Raw genomic sequence first — 22,458 nt, 5'->3', positions numbered from 1 at the left:
TGCTTTATTTTTTCTTAGAAAGCCACGCAAATCTATATTTGCCTGGCTTCGTAAATACCAAAAAGGATTTTGCATCTGGGCTCCGTCAACAAAATGATCCAACCTCCAAAGCAAAATTTTGGGAAATCTAGGCGTAAATATATTTAAGATTCTGTTTAAACAAGCAATGGCATAGCCAATAGGTCTCGCATTTGGGAACTTATAAGTCTTTAGCCATGCAACAGTTGGTGTTGTTGCACCAAGGATATTCTGCTGCATAACTAAATACTTATAGGGTCCAAAAAGTAAATGCCAATGCTTGTTTGTTTTTTGTTGCTGTTTTGTTTAAGTTGCCAGATCTACAATAGCTGGACATGGTTTTTGTTAACAGTTCTTTGCATCAAATGAACTTGTTTTTATTGCTCTGAATGTTGTTTCCATTCTGGTTGTAGGAAGCAGTCATTCCCGGGGGTGTGAGGACTGCCTAGCTGTGCGCATGCACTGAACTTTGCAAATGAGAAAAAGCCTGGTGCAGGCGTAATGTACAAGTGTGGAATGAGTGAGCCCCAGGCAGCATGACTCACTCATACAGGAGTTCATGCCCTGCACCTGCATACTCAGCATGGTTTAAGGAAACTCGACCCACTCCCTCCCAGGCATCGAACACATATTTACCAAGAAACTCTGAGAAGAGCCTGCCTGCTGCACTGACGGCTGGTGGTGTGTGTGCCAGGTGAAAGCGTGCACTGACGGCTGGTGGTGTGTGTGCCTGGTGGAAGCGTGCACTGACGGCTGGTGGTGTGTGTGCCAGGTGAAAGCGTGCACTGATAGCTGGTGGTGTGTGTGCCTGGTGGAAGCGTGCACTGACGGCTGGTGGTGTGTGTGCCTGGTGGAAGCTTGCACTGACGGCTGGTGGTGTGTGTGCCTGGTGAAAGCGTGCACTGATGGCTGGTGATGTGTGTGCCTGATGAAAGCGTGCACCGACGGCTGGTGGTGTGTGTGTGCCTGGTGAAAGCGTGCACTGACGGCTGGTGGTGTGTGCCTGGTGAAGCATGCACCGACTGCTGGTAGTGTGTGATGGCTGGTAGTGTGTGTGTCTGGTGAAAGTGTGCACTGATGGCTGGTGGTGTCTGTGCTTGGTAGAAGCGTGCACTGATGACTGGTGATGTGTGTTCCCAGTGAAAGCATGCACTGTCGGCTGGTGGTGTGTGTGCCCAGTGAAAGCGTGCACTGACGGCTGGTGGTGTGTGTGCCTGGTAAAAGCGTGCACTGACGGCTGGTGGTGTGTGTGCCTGGTGGAAGCATGCACTGACAACTGGTGGTGTGTGTGCCCGGTGGAAGCGTGCACTGACGGCTGGTGGTGTGTGTGCCCGGTGGAAGCGTGCACTGACGGCATGTGGTGTGTGTGCCCGGTGGAAGCGTGCACTGACGGCTGGTGGTGTGTGTGCCTGCTGGAATCGTGCACTGACGGCTGGTGGTGTGTGTGCTGGTGGAAGCGTGCACTGACGGCTGGTGGTGTGTGCGCCTGGTGAAAGTGTGTACTGATGGCTGGTGGTGTGTATTCCTGGTGGAAGTGTGCACTGATGGCTGGTGGTGTATGTGCCTGGTGGAAGCATGCACTGATGGCTGGTGGTGTGTGTGCCTGGTGAAAGCGTGCACTGACGGCTGGTGGTGTGTGTGCCCGGTGAAAGCGTGCTCCGATGGCTGGTGGTGTGTGTGTGCCTGGTGAAAGCGTGCACTGACAGCTGGTGGTGTGTGCCTGGTGGAAGCATGCACCGACGGCTCGAAGTGTGTGACGGCTGGTAGTGTTTGTTCCTGGTGGAACCGTGCACTGGCGGCTGGTGGTGTGTGTGCCTGGTGGAAGCGTGCACTGACGGCTGGTGATGTGTGTGCCCGGTGGAAGCGTGCACTGACGGCTGGTGGTGTGTATGCCTGGTGGAAGCGTGCACTGACGGCTGGTGGTGTGTGTGCCTGGTGGAAGCGTGCACTGACGGCTGGTGGTGTGTGTGCCCGGTGAAAGCGTGCTCCGATGGCTGGTGGTGTGTGTGTGCCTGGTGAAAGCGTGCACTGACGGCTGGTGGTGTGTGCCTGGTGGAAGCATGCACCGACGGCTCGAAGTGTGTGACGGCTGGTAGTGTTTGTTCCTGGTGGAACCGTGCACTGGCGGCTGGTGGTGTGTGTGCCTGGTGGAAGCGTGCACTGACGGCTGGTGATGTGTGTGCCCGGTGGAAGCGTGCACTGATGGCTGGTGGTGTGTATGCCTGGTGGAAGCGTGCACTGACGGCTGGTGGTGTGTGTGCCTGGTGGAAGCGTGCACTGACGGCTGGTGGTGTGTGTGCCCGTGGAAGCGTGCACTGACGGCTGGTGGCGTGTGTGCCCAGTGGAAGCGTGCAGCGACGGCTGGTGATGTGTGTGCCCGGTGGAAGCGTGGACTGACGGCTGGTGGTGTGTGTGCCTGGTATAAGCGTGCACTGACGGCTAATGGTGCGTGTGCCTAGTGGAAGCGTGCACTGACGGCTGGTGGTGCGTGTGCCCGGTGAAAGCGTGCACCGACGGCTGGTGGTGTGTGTGTGCCTGGTGAAAGTGTGCACTGATGGCTCGTGGTGTGTGCCTGGTGGAAGCGTGCAGCGACAGCTGGTAGTGTGTGTGTGCCTGGTGAAAGTGTGCACTGACGGCTGGTAGTGTGTATGCCTGGTGGAAGCGTGCACTGATGGCTGGTGGTGTGTATGCCTGGTGGAAGCATTCACTGACGGCTGGTGGTGTGAATGCCAGGTGGAAGCATGCACTGACGGCTGGTGGTGTGTGCCTGGTGTTAGATTGCACTGATGGCTGGTGGTGTGTGCCTGGTGGAAGCGTGCACTGACGGCTGGTGGTGTGTATGCCTGGTGGAAGCGTGCACTGACGGCTGGTGGTGTGTAGTCCTGGTGGAAGCGTGCACTGACGGCTGGTGGGATGTGTGTCTGGTGGAACCGTGCACTGACGGCTGGTGGTATGTGTGCCTGGTGGAAGTGTGCACTGAAGGCTGGTGGTGTGTTTGCCTGGTGGAAGCGTGCACTGACGGCTGGTGGTGTGTGTACCTGGTGGAAGCAGGAGCATTCACAGTGACAGAAGACACAAATGAAACTGACGAAGAGGAAGGGGGAAAATGGAGGGGGTAGTGCAAGCAGAGGAGCCTGATTACAGCAATAAAAACACAGATGGCAGCTGTGCATGTGCATGAGCTCGTGAATGCAAGCTGTAAGCCAGCAAAAGCCTCTGGTGGCACTTTTAAAAGCCACTTACTAAATGTCTCGAAGAAGTAGTGCATGCGCTGTCTCATGCGAGACCTAAAAATGACAAGGTAAAAGCTGTGAGCAAAATTAGGGTGACAAGAAAAGCAGACACAGACATATCAGACACTACTCATGGCCCCCAGACCCAACTACCCAGCCAGGTATGTAACACAGACCCCCACAGTCCCTGCAGTGTGTGGAGGGGAGGCCTGAGCTGCAGGGCCCCCCCCTCAGCACAGTACTCTGGCCCGAGAGCTCCTGATTAAATCCGTAGCAGTGGACCCACCATGTACCTTGCAGGGGGCCCCCTCAAGTTTTGGTATGCCAGTGCAAGAATGTATTTATCTGGGGGGGTGTCACACCCCAAACACCACCCCCTGAAGCTAAGCCCCTGCCGGCAGTAATGGTCATCCAAGAACTGAGGAGGCTGATGACGGGCTCATTCATTCCCCCTTCTCTGATGCCTCAGTAAAGGAATCTCGCCTTCAGCGCGTGGCACGTGGCCGGCCCTTTGAGGGCACGAGCGCGACTCGCGAGCTATAGTGGGACTGCGCCGACAGAAGCAGCCCCCAGAGACGTGCTCGGGTTACCCTCTCTGAGAAGTTCTGTCAGCTCTTCGTGGGAGGGAACTGTGCTGTCTTGCAGGTGAGTGGTGCCAGCGGCGGAAGGGCCAGGTAACAGGCACGTGTCTAACATTGTAGGCCACGTGGAGCAGTAGGTCAGAGAGGGCCCAGGAGGGGCCGGAAGTATGTCAGAGATGGCCTAGGAGGGACCGGAAGCAGGTATTCCAAAGGCTAAACTGGGTGGCCGAAAGAAGCAATGGGAATGAACTAGAATATCTACAAACTGTAAAAAAAAAAAAGCTTCCGGAAATTTTCAAGTCCCTCTTTGTGCGTGCTTGTATTGCACCCAAATGATTCTTCATAGCGCTGCAAAGTAGCTAAACTGAACCTTTCTACGTTTGTTTTTATTGGGAGGGGTTAGGTAAGATTGCTTCTGATTAAAAAAAATCTTAATAACTCTCACGATTCGTTGATGGATTACTGAGAACAATAAAGTATTCCTGTCAGACTGCTGTGGGATCCAACTTCATTTGGGAGCAGGTTTACTAGGGCTGGTATATTTGACAAAAACATTCAATTCTACAGAGTGCTCTCAGGCTGATCTGCACTACTATGGTGTGATCTACAAGTAAGGAAAGGCGTGGGAAGGGGACTTATTAAAGTTGTGCACATCCTGCGGATCACATTTCTGTGGCTGTAAAATTTACGCTTACTTTTTTCAGAAACTTTGGTGCAGTTTTGTCAAATGGGATCAAATGTATTAGAGATTTTAAAAAGTGTATTTCCATTTTTTTGGGACAAGCAACTCAGGAATATCTATAATGCAGAAATTCAATAACACAGATTAAGGCAGACAGAGATGTAAGTGAGAGAAGGCTCTACTCTGCGAGCAGAGGCTTGCAGAGGATGGAAGAAAAAAGTAACTCTGAGGAATGGATGATAGGAAGAAATCGAAGGTTGTAAATCCAGGCCAATTTTTCATGCAGGATTTTTGCAATACAGTCGGAGGAGGCTTTTTCGGACAGCATGCAATCTGTGGACGTAAAGCTGTAGAAAAATCAACATTATGCAGTGGTCTGTGTATCTGGCAGACTGCTTAAGTGTGCAAGAAACTTTGAGAGCCAAAACATGCTGTGTGACAAGCCTTTAGCAGCAGTCTTAGTCTGGAGTATGCTAAGCTCGGCATAGGGTCTGTGTACTGCACAAAAGGAGGTGGCACAGACTCCTCTGCTAGGAAAAGGTCTCATTTGATGATCTTCCCTTGTTATCCTAATATCACTGCATTCAAATATTGTATCACTCACTAAAAATGTGTTATTTGGCACTGGCTGAGAGCATCTCGCCTACAAGCAGATGGATTTGTTACCTAATCCTATTTGAAGTTGCTACTACAGCAGAGCAGCTGTGGACACAAAAGGTACCTAGCATTAAGATCTTATGTGTATGTTATGTGTTTGTGTATGTGATAAATGCATCATGTGTGTACGAGTGACCTTTGAGTTCCATTTTGGAAGCCCCTGACCTGTTCCTCAGCACACAATGTTGGTGAGGTTGTTTACCAGACAGTGGAAGTGTATTCCTGACCTCCTTAAGCTGGAGGGAGGAGACCTAGACGCAAGTGGGGGACAGGGAGACAAAGCTCCTTTAGAATCTCAAATCGACCTTTGGCTGATAGGGCTGGTGACTAGTTTTCCTGCAGCACTGTCTGTTGGTAGATGTTGGAGGTGAAGGATCCACCCTGAGTCAGAGTGTGAAGGGTCCTTATAGTGGAGCCAACCTTTTGTCTTTTTCTTACCATTGTCAGTGTGGCTGTTGATAGGTGCCAAGCACTCACACCTCGTTGTGCCTTTTTTGTGGCTACTCCGTGCTTGATACTCTGCTGTTGTGAGGAGCATCACTCTCCATAAAGGCTGTGTCTGGAGAACGGCCTGAGAGGGCACTGAAAAAGAACCACCCCAAACGGTTCTGTGTGTCTGTGCATATATTGTTTATATTATTCCTTTTTTCTAACAGAGTGATATTTGAACTCATTTCTGCAATGCGATGTACCTGACTCCAAAGCCCCAACGAGGCAGCTTCGGCCATTATTATTGATAAATCTATCAGGTGTAGCATCAGTGGACATGTTCATCCGGTTTCAGTGTGGAGTTGATGTGGCTGCCCATTGCTAAATCTTGCTACAGTGTACTATAATATGGCTGGAAACAGAAATAGGAATATCTAGGAAGAAAAGTGTAGGTGTTTGCATTGCACCCTGTAAAGGTGTTTCACATTGCACCCTGTAAAGGTGTTTGCAGTGCACCCTGTAAGGATGCTTGATGTGCACCCTGTAAAGGTGTTTGCAGTGCACCCTGAAAAGGTGTTTGCGGTGCACCATGTAAAGGTGTTTGCAGTGCACCCTGTAAGGATGCTTGATGTGCACCCTGTAAAGGTGTTTGCAGTGCACCCTGTAAAGGTGTTTGCAGTGCACTCTGTAAAGGTGTTTGCGGTGCACCCTGTAAAGGTGTTTGCAGTGCACCCTGTAAAGGTGTTTGCGGTGCACCCTGTAAAGGTGTTTGCGGTGCACCCTGTAAAGGTGTTTGCAGTGCACCCTGTAAAGGTGTTTGCGGTGCACCATGTAAAGGTGTTTGCAGTGCACCCTGTAAGGATGCTTGATGTGCACGCTGTAAATGTGTTTGCAGTGCACCCTGTAAAGCTGTTTGCGGTGCACCCTGTAAAGGTGTTTGCGGTGCACCCTGTAAAGGTGTTTGCAGTGCACCCTGTAAAGGTGTTTGCGGTGCACCATGTAAAGGTGTTTGCAGTGCACCCTGTAAGGATGCTTGATGTGCACGCTGTAAATGTGTTTGCAGTGCACCCTGTAAAGGTGTTTGCGGTGCACCCTGTAAAGGTGTTTGCGGTGCACCCTGTAAAGGTGTTTGGAGTGAACCATACACCACCTTAAAACATTTCTGCATGCAGGCGACATGCATTGTTTCTGCAGCAAAGGATGGTTTTACAAGCTTTACACTGAAACTGGCATATTTCCCTTTGGCAATCAACATTTTACACTGATGTGACTCCACACCACCTGCTTCTAATGCTGCAGCTTTATGACTTAAAATGGATTGAGCTTACTACACAAGCCATTTGGCTGCCCCATTAAGATCCTGATCGACAGGTTTAAAAATTCCTGATATGTTGCTTATCTTGTAAGTATCTGTGCATTTTGGTTCTTCAGTGCCATATATTGACTTTGGCGAACCAATAAACTATCAGGCTGAAGGTCAGGGATTTTGTAAATGTAACTAAAACCTCAGATATAGCATTGTAGGAACATCTCGTAAGTAGAAGTGGAAGCCGGCCGCAACTGTAAGAGGGCGCCTTTGGCATGCGTAAATGGAGGCTGGTCTCTAGGAGAGATTGAGGGTAGCCTCAGATATAACAAGAGGCTGGTCCCAGATGAACTTGGAGGCTGGTTACAGTTATAATTGGTGGCTGTATAGAGGTGGAAAAGGAGGCTGGTTGAAGGTACATGGGGCCGGTCTCAGACGCAAGTGGAGGCTGTTGCAGGGGATAAAGGAGGCAGGTCTCAGGTAAGAATGGAGGTCAAACCAGGTGGAAGTAGAAACCGATCTCCGAAAAGTGGAAGCCACACCAAGCAGAAGCCGAAGTAGAAGCTGGTCTCTTGAGAGTGGAGACCGAATCGGGTGGAAGCAGAAGCCGATCTCCGAAGAGACTGCAGGCCATTCCCAGATAGAAGAGGTCATTTACAGAGTAGTGTGGGTTTCCTGTGCCTCGTCACTAATAAAGCTCTCTTGGTCCATTTGCTCAGACCCAACATGTCAGTGTGAAAAATTCCCCCAGTAATGAAGCCATTATTCATAACAAGCAGCATCAGCCAAGGTTGAGAATGAATAATTCAAATTATGAGTGAAAGTCTACTCTGAAGATACTTTAGAGGAATGAGAAAGCTCAGTACTGCTACAAGACAGGACTAGGGGGGGGCAGGTCTGGCAACATTCACTGGACTCAGGTGGCACCAAAGGATAGGAAAAGGCAACAGAAGACAAGGCCAGAAAGGTGGGCATGACCCTGAGTAACAGTTCAAGGGTAAGCAGCCTGAGAAAGACGATAACTGACACTGCAAATGGATGAGGGCTATATACAAAGAGGAGCATGCAGGTTTCTCCTATGGACATGTGTCAGATGTATCGAACGGGGGGTCCAACAGGGCCGGATCCATGCCAGATATTCTGGACACCAAAAAATCAATGGGGGAGAGAGTAGCTAAGGACCGTGTCATCCCAATCGGCTTCCCAAAGAGTATCAATAAGAATCAAGAGGATTGAGAAAACACAGTGTCACATCAAGGGATCTCCAACGGAAACTTTTGTGGGACCCTCAACGGTTATGTTCTGTCAGTGTCATGTTTTCTCACCGATGTACTATGAATTTATTAAAATTTGGAGTAGTGTCCAGGCTAAAAAGAAAAAGGATGTTTTTGGGGAGGGGTTAGCTATCCTGCACATCTAATTAAAACATATGGTCAACATGTTTCAGCCTACTTGCACCAGCTGGGGTCAGTGGTTTTCATCAGGACCACTGGTTACTTTCAGATTCCTTTTTTAAACCAGATGGGTCACTTTCATGCATATGCAGGTCGGTAGGGACTGTTCTCAGGACAGAAAAACTGATCTGCGGCGTGCAATAATCCACCTCCCTCATATGAAGCCGCACAAGGGAGCGCTCAAGGAGAGGAAATGAAATCCTCCAATGTTCTCCATTTAAAGAACGCTACTTTAACTAGGGGAAATGTCCTATCTGGTTTATAAAAGGGATCCAAAAATAACCCACGGTACTGATGAAAGCCACTGACACCAGTAGGTTGAAACATGTTGACCATATGTTTTGTATAGATGCAGAGAATACCTAACCCCTCTCCACACACAGCCTCTTTCTTTTTAACCTAGCCACTAGCACCATTTTTTAATAAAGTCGTAGTCTTTGGAGGTAGGATGCAATTTTATACCCAGTCTCTATGTCATGGATTCCAAACGGTCTCTGGTGTGAGAGACATGACCTCCTGGTGGAGAACAGACCCGATGAGGATACTATCAGTCATCAGTACGTCAGTGAGAAAACATGCCGCAGGCAGAACATAACTGTTGAGGGTCCCACAAAAATTTCCATTGGAGATATTCAGACAATCACTCCGCATGTGGTTATTCTGAAAAGCTGGCAAAAAACGCCTGCCCAGACATTTGTTGGCCATACGTGGAGAACACACAGTGGGTTTCATGGTTCTTATGGAACAAAGAAAGCTCAATGCCTTAGTACTATATTACTGACAGATAATTATTCAATGCCTTAGTACTATAATACTGACAGATAATTATTCAATGCGTTAGCGCTGTATTACTGACAGATACTTATTCAAATCCTTAATGCTGTATTACTGACAGATACTTATTCAATTCTTAGTGCTATATTACTAACAGATACCTATTAAATGCCACAGTGCTATATTACTGACAGATACTTATTCAAAGTGCCTTCGTTCTATAGTACTGACAGATACGTATTCAATGATAGGTGCTATATTACTGACAGATACTTATTCAATGCTTAGTGCTATATTACTGACAGATAATTACTTCTTCAAAGCTTAGTGCAATATTACTTACAGATACTTATTCAATGCCTTAATTACTGACATTTACGTATTAAAAGCCTCAATGCTATATTACTGACACATAGTTATTCAATGCTCAGGGTTATATTATTGACAGTTATTTATTCAATGCTTAGTACCAATTCATTGACACTCAATCAAAAATTTGCCGTACCAATCTTTTATGCAAGCTGTAAATAAGGTTTCAAAAATCCATTCATCTCTATTGGATAAAAATATCTTCAGATCAAGGTCGCATGCCTGGATGGTGATAAACCACTATAAGTCCCTTGCACCGGCGGCATACCTGAGGAAAACATTTTCAATTAATGTAAAATTGCAACTTATGGCACTACGTTTTGGAACTCTACCATCCTTGGCTGACCAGCCCGCTTGGTTGCATACAGGCCCCAAATCATGTTGGCTGTGCAATTTCTACAAAGAAGATTTTATCCACGTAATTTGCACATGCAAGAAACTGCAGGAGGAACAAGTGATCTTTCTAAAAACATGCTTCAATGAGAGAGGCATTAGATCCTGCAGAGCTGCAATAATGGTGTGCCTAAACCCCTCTGATCCCCCATTGAATGCCAGACTGATTAAATTTCTTAAAGCATTTACAAAGCTTTCCTAAAAGGGTCAGAAGCATGGCCAAATGAGGGCTGATTCACGGCACTGATTTTTTATTAACTATGGACATTTTAGAAACTCTATGTAGAGATGAAATGATTGTATGTTTAAATTCTTCTTTTAACTTTTTTTATAATATTGTCTTTATCTGCGTTTTGGTACTGTTTTTTAAATTGTTATGGTTTTAATTAACTAAACAATAAACATTACTTACTTACACTCAATGCTATGCCTTAGTGCTATATTACTTATTCAATCCTTAGTGCTATATTACTGAAAGATACTTATTCAGTGCTTAGTGCTATAGTACTTACAGATACTTATTTAATGCCTTAGTTCTATAGTACTGATCAATCAATCAGGAGTTTGTTAAAGCGCGACTACTCACCCGTAAGGGTCTCAAGGCGCTAGGGGTGGGGGGGGTTGGGGGGGTGCAGGTTCCATTCCATCAAGGAGGGGGTCTGTCGAAGAGCCAGGTTTTGAGGTTTCTTGCGAAGATGGGGAGCGATGTTGTCTGTCTGAGGTGGAGCGGAAGGGCGTTCCATGCTTTGGCCGCGAGGAAGGAGAAGGAGCGGCCTCCCGATCTGGTCTTTCTGGTGCGGGGGACCACAGCGTAGGAAAGCTGGGCTGATCGTAGGGTCCTTTGGGGTGCGTGGAATTTGAGTCGGCTGTTCAGGTATGCTGGTCCAGTGTGTGGAGGGCCTTGTGTGCGTGGGTGAGCATCTTAAAGGTGATTCTCGCCTCGACGGGGAGCCAGTGGAGTGTGCGCAGGTGCTGGGAGATGTGGCAGTGTTTTGGCAGGTTGAGGACCAGATACATATTCAATGCCTTAGTGCTATAGTACTGAAAGATAGTTATTCAATCCCTTAGTGCTATAGTACTTACAAATACTTATTCAATGCCTTAGTTATGTAGTACTGACAGATACTTATTCAATGCCATAGAGCTATAGTACTGGCAGATACTTATGAAATGCCTCAGTGCTAGGGAGAGGTGTGGCGCCGCGGCCAGGGCGACTGACGCTGGAATCTGGGGACCACGGTTCGATCCCCGGCTCCGGCGGCAGGTTAGCCCAGCACCATGTGACTCTGGGCAATAGCTCGCTTAATCTTCCCGACGGCCCCCCAGCGCCTAGAGACCCTTACGGGTGATTGTGCGCTTTACAAATGTGGACTTTACTTTACTTTTATATTACTAACATATATTTATTCAATTATTAGTGCTATATTACTAATAGATACTTATTCGATGCTTAGTGCTGTATTACTAACTGATACTCATTCAATGCTCAGTGCTATATTACTGACAGATACTTATTCAATGCTTTGTGCTATATTAATGACAGATAATTATTCAATGCTTAGTACTAATTTATTGACACTTAATTCAATGCCTTAGTGCTATATTACTTACTCAACCCTTAGTGCCATATTACTGACATATACTTATTCTTCTTGCTTAGTGAGAGTTCAGTAAAATCAGATTCTGGATTTCTAGATCCCAAGGTACAAATGTGGTGCTTACGTATGTGACACGCCTACATTGGATAATTAATGCCTTTTGGCAATAGATCAATCAATGGAAACTAAAAAAGTATTGTGGTGCTGTAGTTATCTTAAGCGACACAACCCCCAATGCACTGCTCTTGACCTGACACACAGCGTCACAGTTGAAATCCTGCACATGCCCCATCACCATTAACAACACTACAAAGTCTCCTGTTACTAACAACAAAACAAGAAACCGGATGGGGAAGAGACTGTCTCCTGGGATTCCAGGAACAATCTCCGCTCTTCGATTACAAAGAGTTATGTGTGAGGACAAGAAATAACCCTTTCCAAGTAACGAGTTCAGAACAAGAAAACAAGGCAGGGAGGAAAAGAGGCAGAATGTACTATTACACAAGCAAGAAGACAAGCTGGTTCAGGGTCTGAAGGCCACCGGAGCTGAAACAAGTGGAATCAGAGATTACAATCAGAGCAAAATGAAACCAGCTGCAACAGAAGGTGAAGGGAAAGTAAGCAGAAGTAAACAGAAGCAACTGTAATCACAGCAAAGCAATACAGCTAAAGAAAAAGCCGGTTGAAGCAGACAGTAGGGATCATCTGCGTCAAAGCCTGGAAACAAGACAATTTCTAAGAGGCTGTGATAAATGCTGAATGGTAATTGGGCAAAGGGGATATACCATGTTTACATTGGTTTCTTTGTAACAACTATCAGTAGAAATTAGGGATGCACAGCAAAGGATCTCTGGAGGATGGTCTTCTGCCTACTCCTCTGGGGTGGTATAGGCTGTTACAAGGAAATGAAGGACGGAGCACTGAAACTTTTCAGACACTCACCCCTAGTCACAGATTTAGGTTGAATCCATCATCATTCTTTCTCACTTCACAACCTCAGTTCAGACCCAGCTATATGAAAATCAGTCTTGACCCTGTGCCTCATTGGAACAGTCCAGCCCGAACTGCCAAGCCAGGTCTTTCCTAAACCGGAAAGAAGCATCCTGGGACCGTTTTCTGGGTAACACCCTTCATCAGCCAGGCTAGCTTGAATCCAGTGGCAAAGTGAGCAAGGGACCCACGTCTGGGCATACCCTGCCAACTTAGGGCGAACAAAGCAAACACAAGAAGATGATGGACGGAGCGCTGACACTTTTTGGACACTCACCCCCAGGCACAGATCTGGGTTGAATCTATCATCATTCTTTAGCTCACTTTGCCACCTCAGTTTAGACCCAGCTATATGAAAATCAGTTGTGACCCTGTGCCTCATGGGAACAGTCCAGACCGAACTGCCAAGCAAGGTCTTCCCTGAACCTGAAACAAGCATTCTGGGACTGTTTCTGGGTAACACCCTTCATCAGCCAGGCTAGCTTGAATCCACTGGCAAAGTGAGCAAGTGACCCACGTCTGAGCATACCCTGCCAACTTAGGGCGAACAAAGCAAACACAAGAAGATGATGGACGGAGCGCTGAGAGCTTTCAGACACTCACCCCCAGTCACAGACCTGGATTGAATCCATCATCATTCTTTAGCTCACTTCACCACCTCAGTTCTGACCCAGCTATAAGCAAATAATTTTTGACCCTGTGCCTCATGGGAACAGTCCAGCCCGAACTGCCAAGCCAGGTCTTCCCTGAACAGGAAACAAGCATTCTGGGACCAGTTTCTGGGTAACACCCTTCATCAGCCAGGCTAGCTTGAATCCAGTGGCAAAGTGAGCAGGGGACCCATATCTGGGCATACCCTGCCAACTTAGGGCAAGCAAAGCAAACACAAGGAGGCTGATTACAAAGCATGTAGGGAAGACTGGAGACAGGGAAGCATTGTCCCATCCATCCCGAAGGACCCAAGTCCTCGAGTAACCAGCTTGCTAGCTTTCTGGTAGTTAGGCCTAGCATAAGGATCTGAGTTGGAATGCAGAAGAAGTTTTTGAAGAAATACCAATATATATTTATTTCCATGTAGAAAAATTAGTTAAGAGAGAAATCTGGTTTTAAACAAGCATTAGTAAAAACCAATAGCTCTGGCTAGCATATTAAGTCCTAAGTCCTCAGTGCAACATTTAAAAAAAAAGCTTCATGTGTAAAAGAAAGAGTTTACGCATTATTTCTTTCTGTATTTATTTGATAGCAAATGTAAAGTGTGATGATTAGATCCATTCAGTGCCCCCCAAACCTTTTCATGTTTCTGCTGGGAGCCATGTGATGGGTTGCTTGGGATCCAAATCATTATGCCAAACCTCTGCGATGGGGAACCGTTGTTCTGCCACTGTTGTGCAATATCATTATTTCCAATTTTCTACCACAATCTTTTGACAAGTGATAACCCCTGTGCTTCAGCTGAATCATCCAGTATTAGGTGGCATTCGCTACTCCACTTGATGCCATACTGGCCTTCTAACAGTCCTCATCAGAGACTGCACCAACATCTTTTCCCATACCAGCCTAATGGGGTCAAAGATGTCAGGCATGGTTTACCAATGAGTGGTACAGCTGGGATATCTTATGTGCACCCATGTCTCCCAATAGGAGCTTTGCTTCCAGTGGTTTAAAGTTGAGAGGTCCATCATGTCTTAAATGTGTGGAAACAAGGCGTGTCTTATTTGTGGGTATTTATAGAATTGGTGTTTGTGCATGTTGTATGTGCATTGAAGGTGCATGAACCAGCACATAAGATCCTTCATGTTAATTGAAGGTTTTTATAAAATTGGTGTTTTTGCACGTTGTATGTGGATTGAAGGTACGCGAAGGAGCACATTGCATCCTGCATTTTATGACAACCTCCAATACCGATATGCCAGTATCGTCCAAACCATGAAACCCCTCAAGGACGCTGACATCTCCAAGGACTGTTCCCACCCAAAGCTGCGTTTCTTTGGTGAGTCGGATGTGCCACGATATATCTCTCAGCCTCCTCGCCATAGGTTAATAATAGTGGTTGTGGTGGGTGGTAAATGTAATATCTTCTCCCTAGTATGTGTAAGGGGTACGTATCTCCAGCACGTAGCACGGCCATTCGGTTACAATGTTCTGCATGATACTATGTCATTACATCGGATGCCCCTAAGCCACCATCATAGAATGACTTATAGCATTTGGACAGAGCGATGTGTGGAGGCTTTCCCGCCCACAAGAAGAATCGGACCATTGTGCTGATATGGTTAAAGAAGGGGCTTGGCTAACCGTATTAGTAGTTCTGCAGCTGTAGTAAGTCACCTATTTTAAACATGGTAGCACGTCCCATCAATTATAGCAGAAGTGGCGACCAAAAGGCCTAGGCACTCTGTGGCCTCACAATCAGGGGAACCAGATTGTGCTCCTGTGCCCAAGTTTCGTTGCTGGCAATGTGAACATCCAGATATCAGACCCCTCTGAGGCAATCGTCAAGCCAGCTGTCACTGGTGGTTTGGTGTCTCCAGTCTCAATGGTTGCTGCCAAGGTTAGGTGCAAACCCTAGTCTATCTGGCTTCTGAAGGAACAGTAGGAATCCTTCTGAATTGAAAGAGATCATGTTTACCACGCCAGGAGCCCATTCACATCCCCGCAGGAGAGTGTCAATTTAGATCCAATTCACCATCGGGCTCAGTACTAGTTGAGAAAAGTACCAGGTATAGTAGGCACCCCTATCTAGTTCCCTTATGTAACCCGACTGTAACGAAATCTGTGTAGAAGAGACAAACATAACCTAGGAATATGGGCCCAAAGTAGAGATTCTCCAATAACTCAAAGAAGTAGTCCCACTCTTAACAAGTCAAACACATTCTCAAGGTTCACCAGTAAGAGAGCCAGTGTTCACCAGTAAGAGAGCCAGAGTACCCTCTAGTTGACTCAAGAAAGCCAGGGTCTTTTGCAGGCACTCGATATTGTGAGGCGTGGAGCGACCTGCAATAAAGCTGCATTGGTCCGGGTGCACCGGTGATCCAGTCACTCCAAGCAAGCGGGTGGTCAGCACTTTGGCAATGATCTTTTTTTTGTTTTGTTTGTTCAACCATTTTTTTTATTAGCATAGAAAAAGCTGTTACATAGTGGAAAGCATATTCACACTGTGATATAGAACAACATATAACTCTGTTGCTAGGCAGTTATGAAATAAACAAAGTGTAGTATGTTGGAAGGAGTATACAATGAGAGGAGAGATGATTTCGGGGTTGCCAGTAGCAAATGGGAAGAGGGAGCAAATGTGGTAGAACCCAGCTGGGTTACCCCAATGGTGAAGAAAAGGAAAGCAAATCCACCCTATATGGGGCAGGAATTGAAATTTCTGCGTGTGCATGAAGTTGAGGCAGAAAAGAAAGAAGAGAAAGATAGGAGCGATAGAAAAAGAGAAAATACAGGGGTGGAGATAGGGAGGAGGGTAAGGTCCACTGTTGTGTGGTTAAGGCAGGTCGACAAGGTGTAAGGTGAGTGGACATGATTGTCAGACTGAGATTTGAGGCTTTGGAGGATGCGGTTTTCGAAGCTATAGTCCGAGTGCATTCCATAGGCCACGCATGCATACTTTTTTGTACATAAAGTCATCGGTGGCACGTAAAATGTTTCAGCATTTCTTAAAGGGGTTTTTGTAGTGGATTTCCATTCTAGTAGAACTATTTTTGTTTCTGGGGCTAGCATAAGGTTGAGTAGAAGCAAGTCATGCGTGGCTAGGTTGATGGTAGGATGGTGTGCCGTGAGGCCAAGTGTAGAGGTCAGAAGAGTTGAAGTGAATTTAATTTGAGAGATTTCTTCAATGGTTTGTTGTATTTTGGACCATAGCGGTTAGACCAATTTGCCATGGAAGAACATATGTTCAAGTGAGCCAAGAGTTTTCTCACAGCGTCAGCATTTGTCTGAATGTAGTATCCCCAGTTTGTGTAGCCTGGATGGAGTCTAATAGGATTTATGTATCAACCAAAATCTGGATTGTGTGAATGCAGATGTAGTTTTAGCCAGGAAAGGAGAGTATAGATTCTATGCCAGGCAATGTCTGAGAAGTGTGAGACTAGGTCTTCTGGAATATGAGAAGACCATTTCTTTTTTAGGTTTTTGAGGCAGTGTAGCCTAGGAGGGTCTAATAGCTTGAAGAAGTGAGATGTGGCATGACCTATTCTGTTGAGTTTTTTCAGAACGCCGAGAAGGTCAGGATTGTGTTGCTTTGGGAACCTCCTAATGGTTCTGTTGAGTTTTAAGAAGTTGTAGAATCTAATCGGGTGAGGTCATGTTGTGAGCTCAAGTCATCAAATGGGATGGGGTTTAGTGTTGTGCCTATGTCTCTAAATGAGTTAACACCTCTTTCTGCCCATTTTTTCCAGAATAGGGTTCTGCCTCCTAGTTTAATTTTGTGGCTATGCCATAGAGAAGCCATGGTAGAGTCGGCGAGATGGTTGGTCAGTGTTTTAACATGTAGAAGGGCTGATACCTCCTCTGCTCTTATGGGAAATGAATGGACCACGGGTAGTTTTTGGAGGCTGTGAATGGTCAGAGTGGAGTTGAGCAAGACATGGGAGAGTAGCTGGAATTACATTTTGAGCCATGTGGGAGGGGAGGTCAGTGGTCTTATTAAAACACCCACCACTCTAGGCGGCCAGGAACCCCTTTTGGTATCTATGGAAGTCAGGTATGTTTAGGCCTGCCTGAATTTGCTGAGTTTTTTTTGGGTGGGACCAGGGATCCTAACTCTCTTACCCTTCCATATGAAATTCGAGATAGCCTTGTCCACTGCGTTAAAGAAGAGATTGGAGAGGTTTATGGGAAGCATGCTGGAGAGAAAATTGACTAGGGGCGCTATAATCATTTTCATTGTGTCAGCCCTGCCCCACCATGTTGGGTGTTTGGGAGACCAGCGGTTTAATAGGTCTTTAATTTTGGAAAGTGTTTTTACTTTCATTGATTGAGATGCAGGCATGAAGGTATTTCACAAACAAGATGCCTAAATATTTGAGCGCCCGCAGGTTGCCATTTCAGGACCGAGTCGCCGAGAATTGTGGGGGTGCAGTGAATATTCATGGGGAAGATCTTCGTTTTGGTGCGGTTAAGGGTGTAGCCAGATACCTTACCCGCTTAATTGCTGTGTGAATTCCGCAGCGGTGCGGCGGTTTCAATGAGTGGGCGGGGCCGCATCAGCCAACTGACGTGCGCAGCACTAGCCAGGTAGTGCTCGCGACGGCTGTTGGCTGACGAGAGCACGGAAGGGATTAGAGGAGTTAATGATTTTGGATATAATGTGGGAATAGCTTTGCCTGCATCTTCAGTGAAAATTAGAATGTCGTCCATGTAAGCTGCAACAAGTTGGCTGCCTTATTGGAATTGGACGCCTTTGATGTCATCGTTCGCTATTAGGGAGCATAAGAGGGGTTCAATAACTAATAGGAATATGAGTGGAGAGAGGGGGTATCCCTTTCTGGTGCCTTGGGATAATGGGAATGAGTTGGACAAGCAGCCATTTATCCTGACCTTCGCCACTGGTGCTGCGTAGAGAGCCATCACCATTCAAATGAAGATCTCGCCTAGTTGGAATTTGTGCAGTGCCTGGTACAGGAAGGTTCAGGAGAGCTTGTCAAAGGCTTTTTCTGCTTCAAGAGCCATCACTGCGGTGGGAGAGGGATAAGACTGAGCTTTTTCGAGAGCATGGCAGAAGACGCAATGTTGTCAGCGGCTAGCCTACCTTTCAAAACTCCAGTTTGGGTTGGGGCGCCGAGTTTTAGTGTCACTTTCTCTAGTCTTTCTGCCAAGATTTTAGCGTATATTTTACAGTCAATATTGATTAAAGATATCTGCTGGTAGTTTTTGACGTCCAATACATCCATGCCTTCTTTCGGTATTACAACTATTGTTGCGTTAGAGGCCGAGGCAGTGACACAGCCTGTGGAAGCATACAAGTGGAACTGGGCTAGTAGAGGTTTTGATAGTAGAGTGAGGAATGTTTAGTAGAAAGTCACTGAGTACCCATCACGGCCTGGAACCTTACCTGGCACAAGGGATTTAATGGCCGAGTGGATTTCCTCTGTAGTGATTGGGGCATTAAGCTGGGATCTGTCTTCTGCAGAGGCTGATGGGAGCGAGCAGGTGTTCAGGTACAATACACACTCTTTTGGGTTGATTGTACTGATTGAACTAGAAGGGGAATGTCAGTAACCTGGGTCATGTTGGTCGCAAAGTACATTATCCAGAGACCATTGCAGTGCACACTGAGAACGGTGGCAGAAGTAAAGATTGGAGACACAGGAGAACAGGGAAGAGGAGACTTCCAATGCATAGACCGGGAGAGAGAACCTAATGAATAGGGGATCTTGGAGAGCCCATTGAGGTGGGAAGAGACATGAGAACAAAAATGTGGACAGAAATAAAATGCGTGGCACAGGAGAAGGGTGCTGGAAGGATACAAGGGAACAGCCATGAAGTGTATAAGAAATGAACATGTTGGTAGTAAGTACAGGTCACTGGGCCGGTAATAGATATTCTGTTGGTGACTGTTACCTAAACGCAACTCTTTGACTGGCACTGAGTAGACCTCGCCAGCAGGGCAGGAGCTGAGTGAGAATGCAGTGGATGCCAGTGAGATATTGAGAGTTAAAGACAATTAATGAGAGACAAACCATTCCTGGTAGAAATTGGGGTGGGGCGTGGTAGGAAGGGATGGCATTGACGTCTTCTCTTTCTCATGAGTGTGTGCACAACTGCTTTTCTTGTCTCTCCTCTCTCTTCTCAATCGGTACATTTACCTGGAAGCCGGAGTAATGTAGAAGGAAAGAGAGATTGGGGCTTTCAAGGTCACAGCACTTATCTGCTCCAAAGGAGAGCTTTGTTAGTGACACATTCGCCTCATGAACCGGATATCGTTAATAAAATTCCTAAGCTGCAAATGCAGATACATATTCTTCTGGGCTGTCTAGATTTGGGTCCACTGAGAGCATGAGGTTATTTTTTCACATTGGCTAATTCACAAACAATCAGTGGCAAAGCCAATAGGTCTCGTCTATGCGAGCGCTACCAGCTTTGCCAATGTATTTTAGCCATGTTGTACAACAGCGTAACTGCTGTTCAGCAAGTCTAAAAGTTAGTGGCGCAGAGGAGAGTGTTGTGGAGTGGAGTGTGATAGAGTGTCAGAGTGGGGTTGTAGAGTGGAGTGAAGTAGAGTGTTATAGAGTGAAGTGGAGTGGCGTAGAGGAGAGTTTCATGAAGTAGAGTGTATAGAATGAAGAGGCGTCGAGTCGACTGATGTCGAGTGGAGTAGAGTAGAGCGTCATGGAGTAGAGTGTTGTAGAGTGCAGTGGAGTAGAGTATTGTGGAGTGGCATAGAGTGTGAAGCTTTCCGCATGTCCTCAATATGTCTTTGCAACCAGACAGCAGTGCTGTCTGGTAGGCTTCGACCTAAAAAGAGCCATCTCAGTGGTCTGCTAGAAGCATAGCGTTTTATTTGTTCTTTAAGTCTATTGGGCCCGCCCCAAAGATTTATCTATTCGCTCTTATGATTTCTGTAGTGCCTACCACACCACAGAGGCAAAAGGACAAACTGGCGCCGTATTCAGCTGTATACCCGATTTAAGTCCAAGGGGGTTGTCTACACAGGCTAAATCTGCGTTCACTAAATACCAGCATTTACAAAACTCAGTGACCATCCCGGAAGTATGTCATTAATCTAGCCCTCTTGGACCAACATTAGACATCCTTGTTATACGGTATAACAAACTCACAACTACAGAACGAGAACTAAGTAGTGTTAACATTGGAAGTAGGTGTCCTTGGAGAAGGAGGGATGACTGCCTCCAGGCTAGAGTTCCAAAGTGTTGAGACAAACTCAGAGAATGACTGACCTACTCCTATTTTTAACTCCAGGGTGAGTGCACCTTATTTTCTTGTGAGATGAGATCCCCCTCAAACTGTTGCGTCTGCATTGAAGATAGACCGGTTGTTTGTTGGAGAGGGCTTTGGAGGTGATACATCCAATATAACCACGGCCATCTTGTGGCTGAAGCATGTGGTGTAAGCGAGCCAGGCTCTCATCAGACACATTTTCTAGCCCCTTACATCTAGGCTATCAGTCACTGAAGTTTGCATGGGTGCTCATGTGATGAATGGGAATTTAGGCTGTACCTCTGGTTCATTAAAAATCTATAGTAGACACTGTATTATATTAATCAGAATAACCTCAGTCAATCAATCAATCAATTACAGTATTTGTAAAGCGCACTATTTACCCGTGAGGGTCTCAAGGTGCTCAGTGAGGGTTTTTCTGGAGCAATGTCTTCAAAAGTGGACAACTGTTGACAAGCAAGGTGCTCAATGTGTAAGACTCTGCTGTGCATGTTTCTGTGCATTAGGGAGGCTTCTAATAGTGTGTCCTGTACCGCACTACCACCAAAGCCATGTAGACATTGTTGGATCCTCTTTTGATGCCTGTCTTCCTCTTTCTCTTCTTTACAGACTCGCTGTGATTTTCGCCAGGACCTGGGAGTCTGCATGACAGCAGCGAGGACTTCTGATGAGCACATGAGCATGCCTGCGACGCATCATGCCTCTCGCGAACTGGTTCCTGCGCCACTCCATTGCTATGTGGCTGCTGCTGCACAGCTTTGTGCTGATAGCCCTGTGTTTCCACTCGGCCACCACTTTCCCCAAAGGATGCTACCATGCCGAGGAGGACGGCTACAAAACCTTCCGCTGCAGCAGTGCGCAGCTCACCGAGATCCCCAAAGATATCCCCAACGACACAAACAAGCTCTTCCTAGACTTTAACCAGATCACCTTCATCCCCAGTGATGCCTTCCGCAGCCTGCCTGCCTTAATGGAGCTGGACCTGTCGCACAACGCCATCGCCAGAATAGAGATTGGTGCCTTCCAGAGCCTGTCTGAAAGCTTGCATTCCTTGGACTTGTCCTCCAACAGGCTGGTGACCGTCAACTCGGAGGTCTTCAGTAGCCTAAAGGCCCGCATGAACCTTTCAGGCAACCCCTGGCTCTGTGACTGCATGCTGCAGGAGCTGATCCGGCAGGTGGAGCTGGACCCCGCCTCCTCGAGTGGGATTGTGTGCAATACTGCCGTTCAGGAGGAGTACGCCAACAAGCCTTTCCTGCAGGTTGTGAAAGATGTGGACTTGTGCAACCTCTACAAGAAGACCACGGACGTGGCCATGCTGGTCACCATGTTTGGCTGGTTCGCCATGGTGATCTCGTACCTCATCCACTACGTCCGACAGAATCAGGAGGATGCTCGGCGGCACTTGGAGTACCTTAAGTCTCTGCCCAGTAAACAGAGCAGGTCAGAGGAGTCGTCTACTATTAGTACTGTAGTGTGATGCCGAAGAACCTCCGTCTGAAGGATCAGGTGCAAACCGAAGTGGCGCTGCTGGGGCGTCCATTGCAGGGAAACTATCAGTTTACGCGCTCAAGGTGAAGCCCTCAGGGGGTTGCACCCAGGAAACTTGCATCTTAGGCAACCTCTCCCTGTTAAACTCCTCAAGCCGAAGGCCTTGGAGAGGTTCCATGGCAAACACGTGGAGGTGAAGGCCTCAGGGAGGTTTGTTTATGGCTCTCCTTTCAGGTGAACTCATCTCATCAAACTCCTTGAGGTAAAGGCCTCAGGGAGCTTTCACCTCAAGGAGCTCCTAGAAGAGCCCTGTCTGACTGGATCAGCTGTTACTTTTTTATATGAAAATTATACTGGTTCTGCTTGAAAACGAAGTACATGAGTGTTTCTTTCCTACATTTGTGATTTGGGTGATGCGCGAGTTGTGAGTTTGACTTTTTTACTTGCACAGATAAATATGTTGTTGACTCTCCTTGTGGGTTTAAAAGTCAATTCACACTTATCTATTTATGTTATGATTCTTGGCTAATGAAAACAGAATCAAACTCACAAAGGAGGGCTCCGACTGCTGAATGAGTTTT

General features: G+C 46.9%; 1 protein-coding gene across 1 annotated transcript in view; it reads left to right on the top strand.

Moving 5' to 3' along the window:
* The window catches only part of LRRC3C (leucine rich repeat containing 3C), a 61,358-nt gene extending 39,107 nt beyond the window's left edge, over window positions 1-22,251 (top strand). The window contains exon 2 of the mRNA XM_078641458.1: window positions 20,996-22,251. Within this exon, the coding sequence (XP_078497584.1) occupies window positions 21,084-21,866 (783 nt within the window). The 5' untranslated portion in view covers window positions 20,996-21,083 and the 3' untranslated portion in view covers window positions 21,867-22,251. The remainder of the gene's footprint in view (window positions 1-20,995) is intronic.
* Window positions 22,252-22,458: the final 207 nt, after the last annotated feature.

Source organism: Lissotriton helveticus, chromosome 5_1 (assembly GCF_964261635.1).
Source record: "Lissotriton helveticus chromosome 5_1, aLisHel1.1, whole genome shotgun sequence".
NCBI classification, from domain to species: domain Eukaryota; kingdom Metazoa; phylum Chordata; class Amphibia; order Caudata; family Salamandridae; genus Lissotriton; species Lissotriton helveticus.
This window is presented reverse-complemented; position numbering and strand designations above follow the sequence as displayed.